We start from the raw sequence: 18,299 nt of genomic DNA on the forward strand, positions 1-18,299 counted from the left end.
TTTTGGACACTAACCAAAACCAAATTGGGTTGGTTTTGGTTAATTAATGTTATATTGGGTTGGCTGCTAACTACTAGTCTTGTTGGGGCTCTAATTAGGGAGTTGTCAATGTGTAGATTGCCTTTTGGTTGGATGACATCACTTAGGGCAATGGCCTAGAGCACGCTCTAGGAAGAACGAAGAGGTCAAAGACACCAAGGCACTCCAAAATGAAGAGGCCTGAAAGATGATAAGGAACTGGCAAAGGAGACAAGAGTACTTAGAACAAAGCTCACATTCCCTACTTAATCATCACCTGGCCCTTCTCCGTCTCTTTAACCTCACTCTCCACTCACAGAGGCTACTCAGTTTTTGAAAAACACCAAGTCCTTTCCTGTCTCATTGTCTTTGCTGTGCTTCCACCAGGCATGTTTTCACCCAGGCTCTAATTTTGTTCATCTGCCCCTGTTACCACAACTTCGGCTAAATCGTAACCCTGAATTTTCTCTAAACTCCATAATTAAAAAGCCCCAATCTGGCATCGCCTCACTCCATGACCCCCACACACACCAAGTTATGGCTCTTACTATAATCTCAAATTATTTCACTTGCTTTTTGTCTAGAAACCCATCCTACCTTAATTTAACAAATGCTTATGAAATGATTACTATACACCAAATATAAATTCAGCTGTCCCTCCTTGTGTGTGATTTTCTGGAGAGCAGGAGCCTCAGTATCTTGTCCTCCACCGCACCTCCAATACAAATGACATTGTCTCAGCCAATCAATTCTTGAGTTTTCAGTATTTGTTAATGGAACGGATCGCAACGGTGGCTCAGCCACAAAGGATCAGCCAGCAATGCTGAGACTTGTAGGAGACGCGGGTTCCATCCCTGGGTTGGAAAGATACCCTGGAGTAGGAAATGGCAACCCACTCCAGTATTCTTGCCTGGGAAATCCCATGGACCGAGGAGCCTGGTGGTCTGCAGTCCATGGGGTCGCAAGAGTCGGACTGGATTCAGGGATTAAACAACAACTTCAAGACATCTATTGGTCTTGAAGAAATTTCGCCTGACGCTCCACCCAGGCCCACAGTAGCCGGGAAGGAGGGAGGAACTAGGGAGGGAGGATCACATGCATGCGCTATTGTTCTCTGAGCGCTCGAGTTTGAACCCCGCCCCTTTCTTTGACTGGTTTAGCCACTGCACTTGCGCAGTTCGGGACTGTTTGTTCCTTTGTCGGCGCTATCAATAAAGTTTTAGCGAGCGCACACTTTCCTTTTCCTTGGCAAGATGGCGGAGTACGACTTGACCACTCGCATCGCGCACTTTTTAGATCGGCATTTAGTCTTTCCGTTGCTTGAGTTTCTCTCCGTAAAAGAGGTAAGGGGTTTTCTGAGCGCGCGGAAGGTGTGGGGAGTGCGTGAGATGCGAGGTAAGGCCAAAAAGCAGTGGCGGTAGCCTTAGGCCTGACACGTGTGAGGCGGCCGCGAGTCTGGTCTTGAGACGGGCTGTAAGGACCTGCTAGTAGTTTAGCGTCAACCCTGTTGATTAGCTACGTGGAATTCTGCCGTGAGCTGGGTTAAGGTGACAACACGAAACTCGAGCGAAAGGGAGTGATCTCTGCTTCACTTCTTGAGGTGTCGGTGCCTTAGGGACTTCCGCGTCATTCCTCTCGGAAGTTGACGATTGGCTGGCTCTGCTGTAGTAATGCTTGACTAGCTGGCGTCTAAAAGCAAAAAATTTAATTTTTTTTTTCCGGGCACTGTAGGAAAGGTGGCTTTGGCTCTGTGCTATTCCTTGCCGGTTGGTTTGGAATGATTTTCTTACGCTTATATATCTAGTCCCTTGGTTTCCGTAAAGTTATGAGTCCTTTGCGAGGAGTTTAGTGTTTCTGTAGATAGCCACTTCCTAGAAGCGTCGCATGTTTTGTTCGATGGGAAGGGGGACCCCAAAAATAATAAACGAGCAATTTTTATTTTGAAAGTTGGTTTTCCATGTATAGATGTACGGACTTCGAGTCATGGAATTGGTCGCTAATGTTCATTTAGCTATTCAAGATACCTTGAAAAAGTATTTGGTTCTGGACCTCATTTAAAAACATGTCTCAGCCCTAAAAGTTTGGAAATCTTAGTTACATATTCGTTTATTGGGAAATTGGTTCATTTTAGTAGTTACATTAAAGCGATACTGCTATGAGGAAAGAATTAGAATATTGACCAGAAAAAATAGACGCGTTCTGTTTCCAGAAGCAGTTTAAAACTCGAGTCAACTTAGGGCACACTAGATTTGGGAAGTACATTTTGTGTGTCCGAACAGCAAAAAAATTAAAAAGCCCTACAAATAAACATTAAATTGTTATGATAAGTTTTCAGATTTTCCCATGGTGCTTTGGACAGGTATAACCCTCAAATTCGTATGAACCTTTTCTAAAAACCTACAGACAACTTCATAGTTGTTGAAATTAGAGAACAGCCAAGTTTATTTTTAATAACTGTTCAAGAATGTCTTGCCACATAAAACTTTGTTCTGTCTTGATTTTTCTTTTATAGGATGTACTTAATCTATATTATAGATCTTGAATAAAACAGTTTAGTTTGCCTTCTGTTTCTTTTTTGGATAATTGAGGAAAATTCACCAAAGATCAAGGAATAGCAAAATATTTTCTCTGCTTCTAAACTAGCCAGACTTCTTGTTTAATGTACTTTACACTTTGGTTTTTCAAGGCAGACAGATGAAAGGGAGGAATACATAAGTGTAAATAAGTTTTCCATTGGGCAAGACCAAAACTGAACAGAGCTGAGAATCAGTGGGAAATAACAGCTCAAAACATGTTTTCTTGGAGAGAATATTGGTAAGATGGCTGTAATACTTCGAGAGGCAAAAGATGCTGGAATATTTATCTATCGGCCGTTAAGTATAAGATTACCATGGAGTTATGAGAAATCCAAGATAAAATCTCATCACTAAAAAACTTACCCTTTGGTGGAGAAAGGTCTGTAATTATAAGTCCAAGAGTAATAAATGTCAAAGAAGTACTAGCGGAGTGTTATCAAAATTGAAGAGGTACTATTCTGTGACCAAAAAGGATTTTGAGGAGGGGAATCTGAGTTTTGTAGGCTAGATGGTTAGGATAGATACTCAGTGATGATGAGGGTATTAATTAAATATATTTATAGTATGTTGGAGAATATAAGCTCCATGAGAGCAGAATTTGTGTTTTCTCCCTTGTGTTCTCAGCAGAGTCTGGTATAAAGGCTTTTCATGATTATTTAACAAATGTGTGAATACTTATTTGAAGCTTGGTGTTCTTTATTCTCAAGTGAAGTAGAAGGCCAGATCATTTTTAAGAGCCTGGGGAATGAACTGAGACCTGGACTTGGATCCTGTCAGTACTCTGGTGCACTTGGGAGCTGTCTTCCCATCTTAACTAAACCTTTTCTCATGCATCAAGTGTTGATAGTACCACCACGCTCATGGGGTAAGTTAGAAAAATTCATGAACTAGTGCGTATAAAGAATTTAGCCTTCTGGTACAGAGTAGCTACTCCAAAGTGTTTTCGTATAGGAGGAGGCTAGGCCGTCCTGTATGAGAGTGGAGTGAGGCATTCAGTTGGGGTTTTGAGGAGTGAGGTCAAGCATGGAAATGGTGACTGAAGAAACTGACCAAAGACAATACAAGGGTTGGTGAGTGTGAAGAGCCCAACTTTGACTGGAAATCTTACATTTATAAGTGGTCATTCTTGGAATGAGAGAAACAGTAGAAGGTTATTTGAGTAGCATAGACAATGTGTGGTAGATAAATGCATCTCAAGATTGATGAAAAAGGATTGCTGATTTGAGAAAAGCAGAGATGTGATTGAATAACATTATTGCCTAGTTCTGAAATATTCTATAGTTAACCTTAGCCAGAACATAGAAAAGAGATAAATTTTTCCAGTGCTAGCGATTGATATTGAATTCTGTTTGGTTGGAGAAAATGAATGGAATAAATGATAACTACTACAGAGAAGAGCTTTAAGATAGCCAAAACCTGGTGGGCTGCAGTCAGTCCATGGGGCCACAAAGAGTCAGACACGACTGAGCACACATTAAAGAGAAGAGCTTGGAAATACAAACTAACGTAGAAAGTAACAGCCAAAATGTAAAAATTAGAACAGAGGGTGTGTTGAGGGTGATCAAGCAATTCAGAGACAGTGGTAGAAGAGGTGATGAATTTAAGTTAGAAATGTTAGAGATGAGGTACTGGATGAAAGTTGTTATAATTTTCAGGATAAAGAAGCTTTAAGGCTTGAGTTTTTGAAGAATCATCAGTGTAGATGAGGATGATGGCAAGAAGTGGTGTTGAAAGATTTTTAGTTTATTAATAAGTAGGAGTTGTTTTCAAGAGGTAGATAGACTGAATTGGCCGACTGTAGCATGTGAACTAAATACAGCCCTCTCTGCCTGTTTTGTATGGTCTGAGCTAAAAAAAATTAACAGATGAGCATTTGCAACTGTTCTCCACTATAGAACACTAACTGTACACCAGTTAAGTGAAATTCTTCCTGTTTAGAAAGAATTCCATTCTCATTAGTAGAACTGTGTTGCAAAAAATTTTTATTCTGTGTTATATTTTTTAATTTCAAAAAGAAAATTGTAACTTTTCTTTCTTATGGTACTTATATATAATATTCTTGATTTTTGCATTTTGACTCACAAAATCTAAAATGTTTACTGTCTTTTCTTTACAGAATAAGTGTGCCTGTACGATAAAATTTAGAGAGAATGATATAAGAGGGTGTAGATTTAAGAAAGGGGCCATTGAGGTCTGATGAAGAGCAACAATACTTTGGATCTACAGTTGGGAGAAATATTACAAATTAAAGGCTATTGATGAAGTGATGAGGACAGGTGACATGCCAGGAAAAGGATGTATTCACCTAAGGTTAGAGTTTCCATAGGGCAAACTGAAAGGAAACTTGGTTGGTGTTTTTGGTTGTTTTTTTTTTTTAAGTAAACTTTTTACCAAGTATAACGTACGTACAGAATAGTAAGCAAATAAAATGCTTTTTTTCCTCCCAAGGAAGCACACTTGTGTGTGACCACCATCCAAATCAAAAAATGTTGCAAACATCCTAAAAATCTTTCTTCTGACCATTCTTAGTCATTACTCACTTTTCCCAACGGTAAGCACTAGTTTGATTAGTTTGGCCATTAAAAATTTTATATAAATGGAATTAAGCATTCACCAGCACCTACTACTTTGTATGACTTCTTTCAACATTGTGAGATGTATCTAAGTTGTTAGGGTGGCAGTAGTTCATTCATTTTCAATCTGGGATGTTAATCCAGTGTATGAGTATACTGCTGTTTATTCATTCTAATGTTGATAGACTTGGCTGTTACAAGTAACGTTGCTGGGAACAGTGTTGGTAATGTCCTTTGAATGTATACACCCATTTATTTTGGGTACCTAGGAGTAGAATTGCTAGGTTAAAGAATATTTTAACTTTAGAAGGTAAAAACAGTTTTCCAAAGATGTTGTAGTTATGACAGCAGAGTAATTGTTCAGTTTCTCTACATCTATACTAACACTGATAATGTCAGTTTTTTTTAGATTTTAGTGTGGTTTTAATTTATATTTCCTTTTAATGAGGAATTAATGAGGTTGAGGACCTTTTTTGGTGTTTATTGGCCATTTGGGTATACTATTGTGGAGTGCCTAGTAAAATCTTAAAGCCATTTTCAATTGGATTGTCTTTCTTAATATTTTGTGGGTGTTCTTCATATAGTTTGGAAGGTTCAGATTTGTTCTCAGGACTATACCATTTGACCACCTTTATCTTTTCTTTTCATGGGTAGTAAGATGTTGTAGAAATTATCTGCATTTTTCTTTGCATGGCAAAACTAGATTTAGTACAAAAATCTTTTGCTGAAATGTTATCATCTTGACTTCTTGATTAAAAATTGTTTTTGAATTACATTACCATCTCTCTCCCTGAATGCCGTTGTGTAAAATCCTTACATGTTGCTCAGTACACATCATGTTTATGTGAGTTTGCTTATGTATCTATTTGGTCCCAGTCTAAATTAATGTTTATTGAACTTATTGCCAAAGTGAAAACCTGTTATGCCAAGATTGACAGAATAGATGCTAGTTTTGTTTCAGGGGTGTGGATGGAAAGCATTATGAAGGATTTTAACTATTTGGAGAAGAAGTGTGTGTAATATAAAGGAGAGACTGCTTCAAGGAGAAATGGGTAGGCATCTTGTGGGTGTGAGAGTGACTAAGAAGGTAAAACATTTAAGAGTTGATCCTAATTACCTGATGGTGGAAGGTGTCAGCTGTCCCATGTGCTCCTCAGTGGGGTTGCTATGCTTGGTTGTCTGTTTACCCATAGCCTTGTTCTTTCTAAGCTAAGAGATGACTTGTAGGGACACATAAAAGATCAGAAGTTGGTGAGAATGGTTTTGCTTTATTTTAAAGTTGTTAGGTAAACAAAATATTTTGCCTCTGTAAGTTAATTGCTTGCCTTTCTGGTAGGAGCATGAATTAATAGTATATGATATTTTGATAAAATATTATAGTTCAGGATATGTTTCCAGGTACACTAGTCTTACTATTAACTACTTTTTTTGAGGGAACTTCAATTTATTCATTAGAAAGTAATTTTTTTTTTTTTTGCAGATCTATAATGAAAAGGAGTTGTTACAAGGGAAATTGGATCTTCTTAGCGATACCAACATGGTAGACTTTGCTATGGATGTGTACAAAAACCTTTATTCTGATGATATTCCTCATGGTAAGTTTTGTCATTACATCTGAAGTTTGACATGTGAGCTGAGGGCATGTGTATTAAACATTTTGTGATTTATAAAAGAACTTTAGCCAGAAATTTTAATAATTATTTGAATGATTTAAAAGTTGAGTGAAAGGTAATAAATATAAAAGCTACAGGTCTTCAAAAAGAGTATTTTCTTACCGTAAAAGGTGTGAATGTACTTTAAAATACGATCATAAATGCTTTCAGTTCATAGTATGCATCATCAAAGTTGTACTTACTAATCAGATTGTTTCCTTAGAATTATCTGGGAATGTTGCAGTTTTTTTGGCTTGCTGACTTTTTCAGTTAGCATCTTGTGTGCCTTAGAGATTTCCTTTTTGTCTTGAAGCATCTGAGAATAGCCATGGTTCTCAAAAGCTTGGTCCCCCGAACCAGCATCTTCAGCTCACCTCGGAGAGCTTGTTAGAGATGCGAATTCTTGTGCACAGATTTACTTAGACAGAGAAAGTTGGCCAAAGACCAGCACTCAAATTAGGGAACTACTATACTGTGGTATAGTGTTTTCTAAATCCCTGTTTTCTGTAGTAACAAGTATGTAAAGTCGCTCAGTCGTGTCCGACTCTTTGCGACCCCATGGACGGTAGCCTACCAGGCTCCTCTGTCCATGGGGTTTTCCAGGCAAGAGTACTGGAGTGGGTTGCCATTTCCTTCTCCAGTAGATATTCTTTAAAAACAAAAAAAACACTGCAAGTAGTATTAAAAGATTCTAAGAACTCTTTAGTAGAGAAATAACAATTTGCTCTATTTAAATTGACATTTCTCAACATTTGATCACAGATTCCCTCTGTGTGTTAGAAACACTCTTCTAGTATATACTTGGTAATATATAACGTAGAAATTATTACCTTAAACATAATCACTGTTTTGACTTCTAAAATTTCCTGCAAGAACCATAGCTCTTTAAATTTTAATCTGTGGTGAGAAAGTTAACAATATTTCTCTGAAACTTTAAAACATACTAACAGGATAGGTTACATGCAAGTTTTCTCTGACTTCATAATGCAGTAAAAAGAAACTATAGAATTGTTTGTGAGAGATGGCCGAACTAGATTTATAGTGAAGAAAGAAGTTACTGACTGGATTTAAATTCCATTCAATCTAGTTGAAAACCTGTAGCAATAATGTATGTAAACCCTTTGGGGCCTTTTTCAGAAACTGGGATAATCTCCTGAGAGAATGCAATGACAACGAATATAAAAACACCGAGAATGAAGTCTCTGAAATGTAGAGTTAGGTAATTGTTTCCTCAAGAGCTTCTTTGAGACTGTATCTGTATATTCCTTAGTTTTCTTTGAGAATAAGAAGAGGATTCCCTCTGACCTCGTGATACTAGAAAGAAACAAATTGGATCTGGGGGAGTTACTAAGTTGGTGGTTCCTGGCATATGAATATGTTGGGGAGAAATAAATATGTGCACAATTTAGATAGATTGAAAAATGTCCAATTCATCCTCATAGTTAGCAGTATAATTTAACATTGTAGTACTCCTTTGCATTTTTAATAGCTTTGAGAGAAAAAAGAACAACTGTTGTTGCACAGCTGAAACAGCTTCAAGCAGAAACTGAACCAATTGTGAAGATGTTTGAAGATCCAGAAACTACAAGGCAAATGCAGTCAACCAGGTAGCTTCTTTGTTTTTAAAAAAATTATCTTATTGAAGTTGCATTGATTTATGATGTTGTGTTAATTTCTGCTGTACAGCAGAGTGATTTGATTATGCATATATGTATATTTTGTGTTCTCCAGCATAGTTTTTTCACAGGATATTGAAAATAGTTTCTTGTCCTGTACAGTAGGTCCTTGTTGGTTGTCCATTATATATATAACAGCTTCCATCTACTAATCCTCCCTTCTCCCCCTACACCCCCACCCCCACACCTACAAGTCTGTTCTCTGTGAGTTTATTTCTGTTTTGTAGTTCATTTGTGTCATATTTTAGATTCCACATCCAAGTGATGTCATGATATTTGTCTTTCTGTTTTTGGCTTAGTATGATTTAGGTACAATCATGTTGTTACAAATGGTGTTATTTCATTCATTTTATGGCTGAGTAGTATTCCATTGATTATATATACATCTTTATCCATTAATCTGTTATTGGACATTTATGTTGTTTTCATATCTTGGCTACTGTGAATAGCACTGTTATGAACATAGGGGTTCATGTATCTTTTTGAACTACAGTTTTGTTTATATATATGCTCAGGAGTGGGATTGCTGGATCATATGGTAGCTCTGTTTTTAGTTTTTTGAGATGCCTCCATACCGTTTTCCACAGTGGCTGCACCAATTTGCATTCCCACCAGCAGTGTAGGAGGGTTTCCATTTGTCCACACCCTCACCAGCATTTATTGTTAGCCTTTTAATAATGGCCATTCTCACTGGTGTGAGATGGTACCTCATTGCAGTTTTGATTTGCATTTCTCTGATAATTAGCAGTGTTGGGCACATTTTCATATGCCTGTTGGCCATCTGTATGACTTCTTTGGAGAAGTATCTATTTAGACCTTCATCCCCTTTTCAGTTGGGTTGCTTGCTTTGTTGTTGAATTATATGAGCTGTCATATTTTTTTGCTTGTTTTTGCCACATTTTGTGGCATGTGGGATCTTAATTCCCCAACCAGAGTTCACACCTGTTCCTCCTGCAGTAGCAGTGAGAAATCTTGAGCACTGGACCACCAGGGAATTCCCTTATGAGCTGTTTGTATTTTGGGAAATTAAGCCATTGTTGGTCACATCATTTGTAAATATTTTTTCCAGTCAGTGGATTGTCTTTTCATTTCGCTTATGGTTTCTTTTGCTGTACAAAAGCTTATAAATTTGACTAGGTCCTCTTTGCTTATTTCTGTTTTTATTTCTGTTGCCTTCAGGTAACCTCTCCTTAATTTGAATTCTAAAATTCTCTTTTCTGGATTAATACAAACATTAATTCATGCTTTATCTAGTAACTCAGTCTAAAAGTTCATGGTCTAAAAGATCACTTTGTCTATTTACTTTCATTTATCCTTATTGTGTAGGGACCAAGAAGTCCTTAATTATAACTGATAATACTGAATGTTTTTAGAACTTCTTGACCAGTTAATCCAAATCTCACTATACTGAGCAGCTCCACCTCTTCCCAGGGACTTCTGGAAATGTCTGGAGACATTTTCGGTTGTCACAACTGGAGAGGTGCTGCTGGCATCTAGAGAGAGGCTACGAATGCTGCTGTACATCCTACAGTGCATCAAACATTATCCTCCTTTCCCCCTAAAAGAATCACCCAACCCAAAATGTCAGTAGTTCTGAGGTTGAGAAGCTCTGTGCCTACGGAGGACCTGAGCTCTCTTTATCACTTTGCATCTCATTACCCAGCCCAGGGAGGGTGGTGGAGAGCTGATAGGTTATTTTTTATTCGTGACTTCCTCTTAGCTAGAAGTAGGCTTATTGTTTGGTTTCCAAAGAAAGCATGTTACCTTCCTCTGACTTTACCAAGTGAAGACCTTTGTGTCATTAAAAATGTTTAAAGTCTTCTACTAAAATTGAATATTGCCATCATGGAAAATGTTTTCTATCAGTATATTCACTTGAGTTGTTCAGGATTTTACCATGTTGCACTTTGAGTTCTTATGATACATCATTGAACCAAATTTTTAGAGTGATTGACTCTATTTGTGATTTGAGAAAGTGTTACCAGATATTTTTAGAAAAGCAGCAAGTAATATATGATTACTGTACCATACTATAATGTACCATATTATACTGCATATATATACTCACAAAGATAGTTATATCTTACAAAGCTATTATCTATGTTTTGATATATTTGTATATAGCTTTCTCTGTATGTCTGTGTTTATTTGTATACACTTAGAATTAAGTCCCAAGTAAGTGCCCACAAAGGGACAGCTGAAATAATCTAGATGTTAGGGTACAAAGAAAATTTAAGATTTAAATTCTAAGCTTAGTCTAGTCACTTAATAACTGGGAAGTAATTGGATTAGGGTATGAATAAGATAATATAGATTTGTTCACCAAATATTCAAAAAGGAGAACTCTTTGTGTCTTAATAAACAATAAATTGGAAATAAATGAAAGAATGGAATTGTGGGTTAAAATCATAATCTAAGTTTATAACCTTTTCATTTTCACATTAATAACCTCTCCCTGCCAATTCCCCATTTTAAAATGTCATTGAACATGTAGTACTGTACTTCTCATACTTGCCCAGAAATACCCAGTTAGCTAGAGGACAATGATTATATACTTTATAATATAAAGGGTGTAACACAAAGTTCTTCACTGTGATCTACAGCAAGTGTTAAGTGAGGTTATTTTTTTAATCTTTTTATGTTAAAATTTTGTAAGTGTTTTTATTATTATAATATGATCATATCCCCTCCCCATTAAACCTTCAAGTAAAATTATGCTCCCAAAGACATGCAGCAGTATTCATCCTTGCAGTAAACATAAGGGAATGGTTTCATTCTTGGAAATGCACAGAAGGTAGGCACCTTTGCCACCTGTCATTTGTCCCTTGGTGTTTTTGTCACCAGTTTGTGTTTTTCCAGGCTGCCAGCATCTCAAGTTATGCTAATTTTAGAAAAGTTAAATTGGGTTTTTTGACACTTTGGTATGAATTTTAAATTGATAGAATGCGAAATCCCATGGATGGAGGAGCCTGGTAGGCTGCAGTTCATGGGGTTGCTGAGAGTTGGACACGACTGAGCCACTTCACTTTCACTTTGCACTTTCATGCACTGGAGAAGGAAATGGCAACCCACTCCAGTGTTCTTGCCTGGAGAATCCCAGGGACGGGGGAGCCTGGTGGGCTGCCGTCTATGGGGTCGCACAGGGTTGGACATGACTGAAGCTACTTAGCGGCAGCAGCAGAATGTGTAGCATAGATAGCATGTAAGTTAAGCATGATTTATTAGTTTTATAAATTTGCCAAATCAGTGTCCTTATGAAAAATGCTAACATTGTGGAGGGGGCAAAATTAATACATAGCATTAATTCGTGCTTGTTTGTATCGTACATTTATTTCCTTCTCTGTTCTAATATATTATCAATTAGAAATGTGTCCTCAAGAGAGCAAATAGCTGTCATTTTCAGTAGGTTAGCTAAATAGATCTCACTGATGTCACTATAAGAATTGTCAGAATGTTCTGGTTTTATTACCTGAAAAACTGAGATCATGTGGTGAATCAGATCATACGGTTTTCAATTAGGGCTTAAGAAATCTCAAAGTGAAATTTTAAACTTTAGTTTTCCTTGAGTTCCTATTCGTTATGTTCAAAACATGTAATGTTCTGTTTATTTCTGGAAGTCTTATTTTTAGTGTTAAATATTAAAGTAATTATATGGCTTTATGTGAGTAATAAGATAGAAGCTGAATATACTTGTTTTCTGTGGCCTGTGAAATACAGTAATTTTTAAATTTTTTTATTAAGGGATGGTCGGATGCTGTTTGACTACCTGGCAGACAAGCATGGTGTAAGTGGTCTTTTAAAAAACTGTTTAAAAAAAAAAACTGTTTAGTTGTCATGTTGTAATAAAGGTAATTAAAGAACAGTGCTGAATAGTTAGATTCATGGCTTGAAAAGGATGTAATTTCCCGATTAAGTGTTAAAGACATACGACGGGGTATGTTTTTGAAGCTTTAGTTTTTAAAAATTATTCTTGATTGGAAAATAATATGCTTGTAATTACCTTTAGATAACATGTTAGCTTTTTGTATTTCTGATGGATTAATGAGTAGGTAAAACAGAACTACATTTGAATTAAAATGCCTTGAGGAATAGCATTAAGTAACACTTTGACTGCCTTGTGGAATGTAGTAGCCCTTCACATTATCAAGACCTTTATAAATCCTCAGGTAAAGGAATGTTATAGGCTTGCCTACTCATCTTCCAGTCTCCTTCCCTTGCATTAACTCAAAGTGTGTGTGTAATCATTTGCATATAATTATTTGGCTTGCGTTCAAGTTTTATCTTTTATTTAACACGTAATTACTCTAACAGCAGGCATGTTGACCACTGTGCTTGATTACTTTTTCTAGTTTCTATGTAAAATGTTTTGATGTATTTGTTAATGTTCTAGTTTGGAGCCTTTCTCTTAGATTTCTTCTCTTTCACTTGGTTTGCATCATAAACTCTGGGGGCAAGTTTTTGCAGAGAACTGAAACTTACTGTACACATTATTTATACAGAATCAGAAAATCTTAACAGGGATGCATATCCTAGGTAGTTGTCTAAGCTCCTTTACCAGCTAAGGGATTCACACATCAGACCTTCGGCTGTAATTCAAGTTTGTATCACAACAATGAATTACAATTCATAACTCAAGGCCAGAACTGTGAATGTGAAATTCAATAATTCCTAATATATATTTTAAGGGTCATGTGGTTTTCTGATATTGGGCTGGGTGGAGGAGGGATCAGTTTTTGAAAGAATTGCTATCTGGGGACATTTGAAAGAGTAAATGGTTTGAATCTTAAAACTCAAATTAAGAAGCATAACCTAAGCTTTTTTCTTTTTTTAGTTCAGGCAGGAATATTTAGATACACTGTACAGGTATGCAAAATTCCAGTATGAATGTGGAAATTACTCTGGAGCAGCAGAATATCTTTACTTCTTTAGAGTGTTGGTAAGTAATCTTTTCTTTTCCTTTTCCCTCTCTTTTGTAGGTTGCCTTGGTTCTTCAAAATGGGTCTATAGTTTTGGGTCTGTCCATTCAGTTTTCAGCCATCATTGGCCAAAGAAAAAATAAACTTTCAACAAAAGCCAGAGACAAACAGGAAACCTTATGTCAGGGCCTCAAAATTTGGAGGTAGATTTAGCTTGTCCTTGAATTCCAAAAGTAGGAACCACTAATTTGTCATTTTATATATAACTGTAGATTTTAACCGGGTTCTATCATGTAATAGATTTGTTATAATAATACTGCCCGGCACAGTGAGTGGCACATTGTGGGTGGCATATTACTTAATTTTTAGTGAGTAAATCTATTATTGCTAATTTTATTTTATTATTTTTTTTCTATTATTGCTAATTTTAGTTCAATGTTTTATGCTGCACGTATTCCTTGAACTTGTTCTAAACAGCTGTGGAATTCTAATGATATTTTTAAAAGATTTTATGCCTTAATAGTAACTTTTTCTACTTACTTCCACCCCTCAGGTATTAGACCATAAAGTTCAGATTTTTTCCCCCATTTTGTAGGGAGTAGATGAGTTTAAATGGTATTGCTAGATAATAGCAGTTCTGTCTTATTTGACAAGTTCTAGTTTCATTGCTTTTGTCAGGTAAAGAGAGCTGTGTGAAGCTAAAGGAAAAATCAGGCTTCACACTGACAGATTTCTTTCTCATTCTACCTTTTGTTTAGGTAATTATATTAATAAATGCCTTCTAAAATTTCCAAAATTCTCGTTTTAACTAGCCTCTCATTTGAGAAATTATAATTTGTTACTTTGGTTTAGTAAGAAACTGCTTACATCTCTGATAACTCTAGTTAATCCTAGAAGTTGGGAAATGAACTCTTAAGACAGGGACTTTTTGTTTTCCAACCTTGGAACAGTCCCTTCTTTCTGTCTCTGTTTTCTGGTACCTTTTTCTTTTAGCCCCACATGTCACAAAGAAAAGATTCAATGGCTGCTATCTTTGGTTGTTTTCTAGGAAATTAAATTTTGCTTTTTTTGCAAGGGAAAGAAGAGTTTGGTGTTAAGTCAAATACATCTTTAAAAAATTACTAAGACAACTTTGTTTTTTTAAAAGTACCATCCTTTCAAAGAAATAGATTTCACTTTATTTCTAAGTTTGATTTGAAAAAAAAAATTTATTTTTCCTTTTACTCCCGTTTGTAAACGAATTCTTAATTTGCATTCATTTAGCTGTGGTTAGCTTGCAAGTGCATTGAAGGTAATGGATGATGCTAAATTTGTAGTGGCTTATCAGAAAATTCCATCAGTTTTACTTTTAATATTATGAAGGATTTAAGAGAGCAAAAGTTGATTACTTTGGAAATGTAAACAGCTTAGAAGAGGATTGTAAAATCAGAAGCCTGATATGATTACAGGTACATGAAAAGAGTTGGTTATTCATATCATTTGTTAATGCTGGGAGTGAATTTTGAGAATGAAGATTTAGTGTCGTGTTAGAGTTCTAGCACAGTAAATTTATTGTTGCTGGTCAGTGAGTGAATGTGCCATTTTGCTAAGACATGGAAACTTAAGGTAACTGCTGGAAATCCAGATATTGAAACTCTTCTAGCATATCCACCCTTGAAAGCAGGTTGGTATGAAGAGCCAACTGTAATGACATGGACTTGAGCCAGAGTAGTATGCATGAACCTTTTGGGAATTAAAAAACGTGCTGCACTGCTACAAAAAGCTTTTTATCCTAACATATTACATATTTTAGTTTTAATAGTATTATTATGTTTATGTAGTGTGGTTTAGTCTGAAACTTTCTGCATGTGATTCATGTATGGGGCCTCCCTGGTAGCTCAGATAGATGGTGTATACTTAAAAAGTTTTCAGAGTTTTCATATTTACTTTTGTAAAATATGAAGATCTCGGTTGGTTTCCTATCTTTAAAAAATTCTGGATTGATCTTAAGCTTTTGCATCTCCTGGCATACCTTATGATAGAATTCAGATGACATTCCAGTGGTTGAATACCATGGTCTGGATACAAAATTAATGTTTTATGTTAAGAATCAAAATACAGTGATTGGACAGTACTCAGAAATTAGGTGCAATTCACCCTAAAGTTTTTGTCCCATCTTGTGCCACAGAAAAATTGAGTTACGTGGAGTTGATTACTTCATGTTGGCATATTGATAAAGGCGAATAACCAAGCTAAGTTTTAAGCTGGTTTATTTTAGTTTTTCTTTTGCTATAGATAGACACCATTATAAAATTATGTATTTGTTTGAGATCTTCTTAATAGCAAAGATAAAAATCCTGTATTATATTTGGGATAAATAATATCAGTGTTTTTGCTTATTGGCTATTTAATTTTATTTTTTTGCAAAGGACCTGTTTTCATTTCTAAATTCTTTCCTAGTGGTTGATTATTCTTTTAAATCTATGGTTAGGGAAACATAAGCTATGAAAGAACCATTGTAACTATGATCTGAGATTAGAATTTGACTCTCTGAGTGACCTATTGTAGGTTAGTGTTGTATAAATTAAAGCTGTATGACCCTAGAATCTACTTTTATTTTTAAAAGATTTGGTAGCTTTTAGAAACTACCAGCCAGTACTTAAATGCACCCTCTTTGATTGTGAAGCTTCTTTGAATAATACTATAAGAAATTTATTAGTTTAAATTGAAATGGTGGAACAAATTTGGTAGGAATTTTGGAAATTTTTTTGTTTTGGAAGTTATTAGCACAGTATTTTAATTATTTTGTTAGAATTTGCCCTCACTGTGGTCTTTGGTCTGGCTTCAATATATAACCCCTCCCCTCATCCAATATCTATTTGAAATAAAAGTAATTTTAAGATTCTGGGACTGTTGTGATTTTAAGATACTGTGATCATATTTGTGTATGTGATTCACTCAGATTTTAAAATTTGCTACTCTTAAGTACTTGTCATTCAATTTAAAGGTACTTTTCCTTGACTCAAGAAAGTTTGAGTAATGATGATTTGGTGGATTTTAAAATCTTTTCGTTTCTTTTTTTTAGTGTATTTATTTGTTTATTTTGAGTTTTAGAATCTTGATTGAAGATCTGGATCTGATGGTGTTCTGCTTGATAATGTCACTGTAAAAGATGTGTATTTCATACATTGTTCATCCCATTTTAACGTCTAAAATTGGGATGTGTCCTAAATTGACCTAAAATAATACACCTTAAAATTGATGACGTCTTAAATTTCAGTGAAATATTAGTACTTAGATTTCTTTGTAAGAATCAGACATCTTATCTTTTGTAATTTGAACAATAGTTTTATGGATATTTGTGTCAAGTTTTTAATTTCAGTAAGGTTTAACATGCACATACCTGTGCAGCTACCACCAAATCAAGATAAAGAATATTTTACCCCAGAAAGCCCCCTTGTCTCCATTTGCAGTCATACCTCATCTCTTGTTCATCTACTGATTGGTTTCCATCCATATTAGAGTAGCCTTCTAGAATTTCATATTAAGAGGAATATTTATAAGCTTGTGCCTGGCATATTTTGACTAGCAAGTTTTTGAGATGTGTTTGTGTTATTGTATGTATCAGAAGTTTGATTCTTTACATTCTAGGAAAATATACTAGTTTTTCTGTTCATTCTTTCATTAATAAACATTTGGATTGGTTCTGGGTTTTGTTTGTTTCAAATAAAGATATGAATACTCATACACAAGTTTTTTGTGGACATAAATTGTAACAATAATAAGAACCAGTGGTTTCATTATGTTTCCAATTTTAATTTGCAAATTTAGTCTTTGCTATTTGCCTGTTCTAAGAATTTGCCTGTTCTAAGAGTTTGTTATATATTTTTCAGTATATTTGAATTAGTTATTGCCATCAAAGGAAAAATCTCAGTATAGGCCAAGTCTGAATTAGGTGTGGTTTTAATCCTCATAGTTAAGGCAACCTATAGTACTGTGTATCGTCATTTCTATTCTCATCATTATTTTGGTAATGACTCACATTTTCTGAGTTTTTATTATGTGTCAGATGATGATGTAATCTTCTTTACATGTATTATGTCCTCTAACTCATAGAACAGTTGAGGTGGGTTCTGATTGCATCTTCATTCTATAGATGAGGAAGCTAAAGCACAGATGGTTCAGCTGTTTATAGTGGTATAGGCAAAATTATTGGTGGTTGGATTTCCAGTCCTGCCCATGTGATTTTATTTAACTTGTAATTATGATATGTACTAATAGTACTTTATAATTAATACCACCATATAAATGCTTCAATGAAAAAGGTATTCTGCCTCCAGTACACTCACTTGCTTCTGCTGCTCGAGAACAGTTCAGAGTCATTGTATAACCCACTTTTCTCTGCCTTGCTTTTTGAGAGTCCGGCTTTACTTGTTTTTGTTGTTCAGTCAGTTCAGTTCAGTTGCTCAGTCATGTCCGACTCTTTGCGAGCCCATGAATCGCAGCATGCCAGGCCTCCCTGTCCATCACAAACTCCCGGAGTTTACTCAAACTCATGCCCATCGAGTCAGTGATGCCATCCAGCCATCTCATCCTCTGTCTTCCCCTTCTCCTCCTGCCCCCGATCCCTCCCAGCATCAGGGTCTTTTCCAATGAGTCAACTCCTTGCATGAGGTGGCCAAGGTATTGGAGTTTCAGCTTCAGCATCAGTCCTTCCAATGAACACCCAGGACTGATCTTTAGGATGGACTGGTTGGATCTCCTTGCAGTCCAAGGGACTCTCAAGAGTCTTCTCCAGCACCGCAGTTCAAAAGCATCAGTTTTTCGGCGCTCAGCTTTCTTCACAGTCCAACTCTCACATCCATACATGACCACTGGAAAAACCGTAGCCTTGACCAGACGGACCTTT

The 18,299-nt window shown here is 36.0% G+C and overlaps 1 protein-coding gene across 1 annotated transcript in view; it reads left to right on the forward strand.

Moving 5' to 3' along the window:
• Positions 1 to 1,172: 1,172 nt before the first annotated feature.
• EIF3E (eukaryotic translation initiation factor 3 subunit E) overlaps positions 1,173 to 18,299 on the forward strand; it is a 48,952-nt gene continuing 31,825 nt past the window's right edge. Inside the window, exons 1-5 of the mRNA XM_043483491.1 lie at positions 1,173 to 1,361; positions 6,648 to 6,762; positions 8,309 to 8,426; positions 12,237 to 12,279; positions 13,327 to 13,431. Of these exons, the coding sequence (XP_043339426.1) occupies positions 1,272 to 1,361; positions 6,648 to 6,762; positions 8,309 to 8,426; positions 12,237 to 12,279; positions 13,327 to 13,431 (471 nt within the window). The 5' untranslated portion in view covers positions 1,173 to 1,271. The remainder of the gene's footprint in view (positions 1,362 to 6,647; positions 6,763 to 8,308; positions 8,427 to 12,236; positions 12,280 to 13,326; positions 13,432 to 18,299) is intronic.

This window comes from Cervus canadensis, chromosome 12 (genome assembly GCF_019320065.1).
Source record: "Cervus canadensis isolate Bull #8, Minnesota chromosome 12, ASM1932006v1, whole genome shotgun sequence".
NCBI lineage: Eukaryota > Metazoa > Chordata > Mammalia > Artiodactyla > Cervidae > Cervus > Cervus canadensis.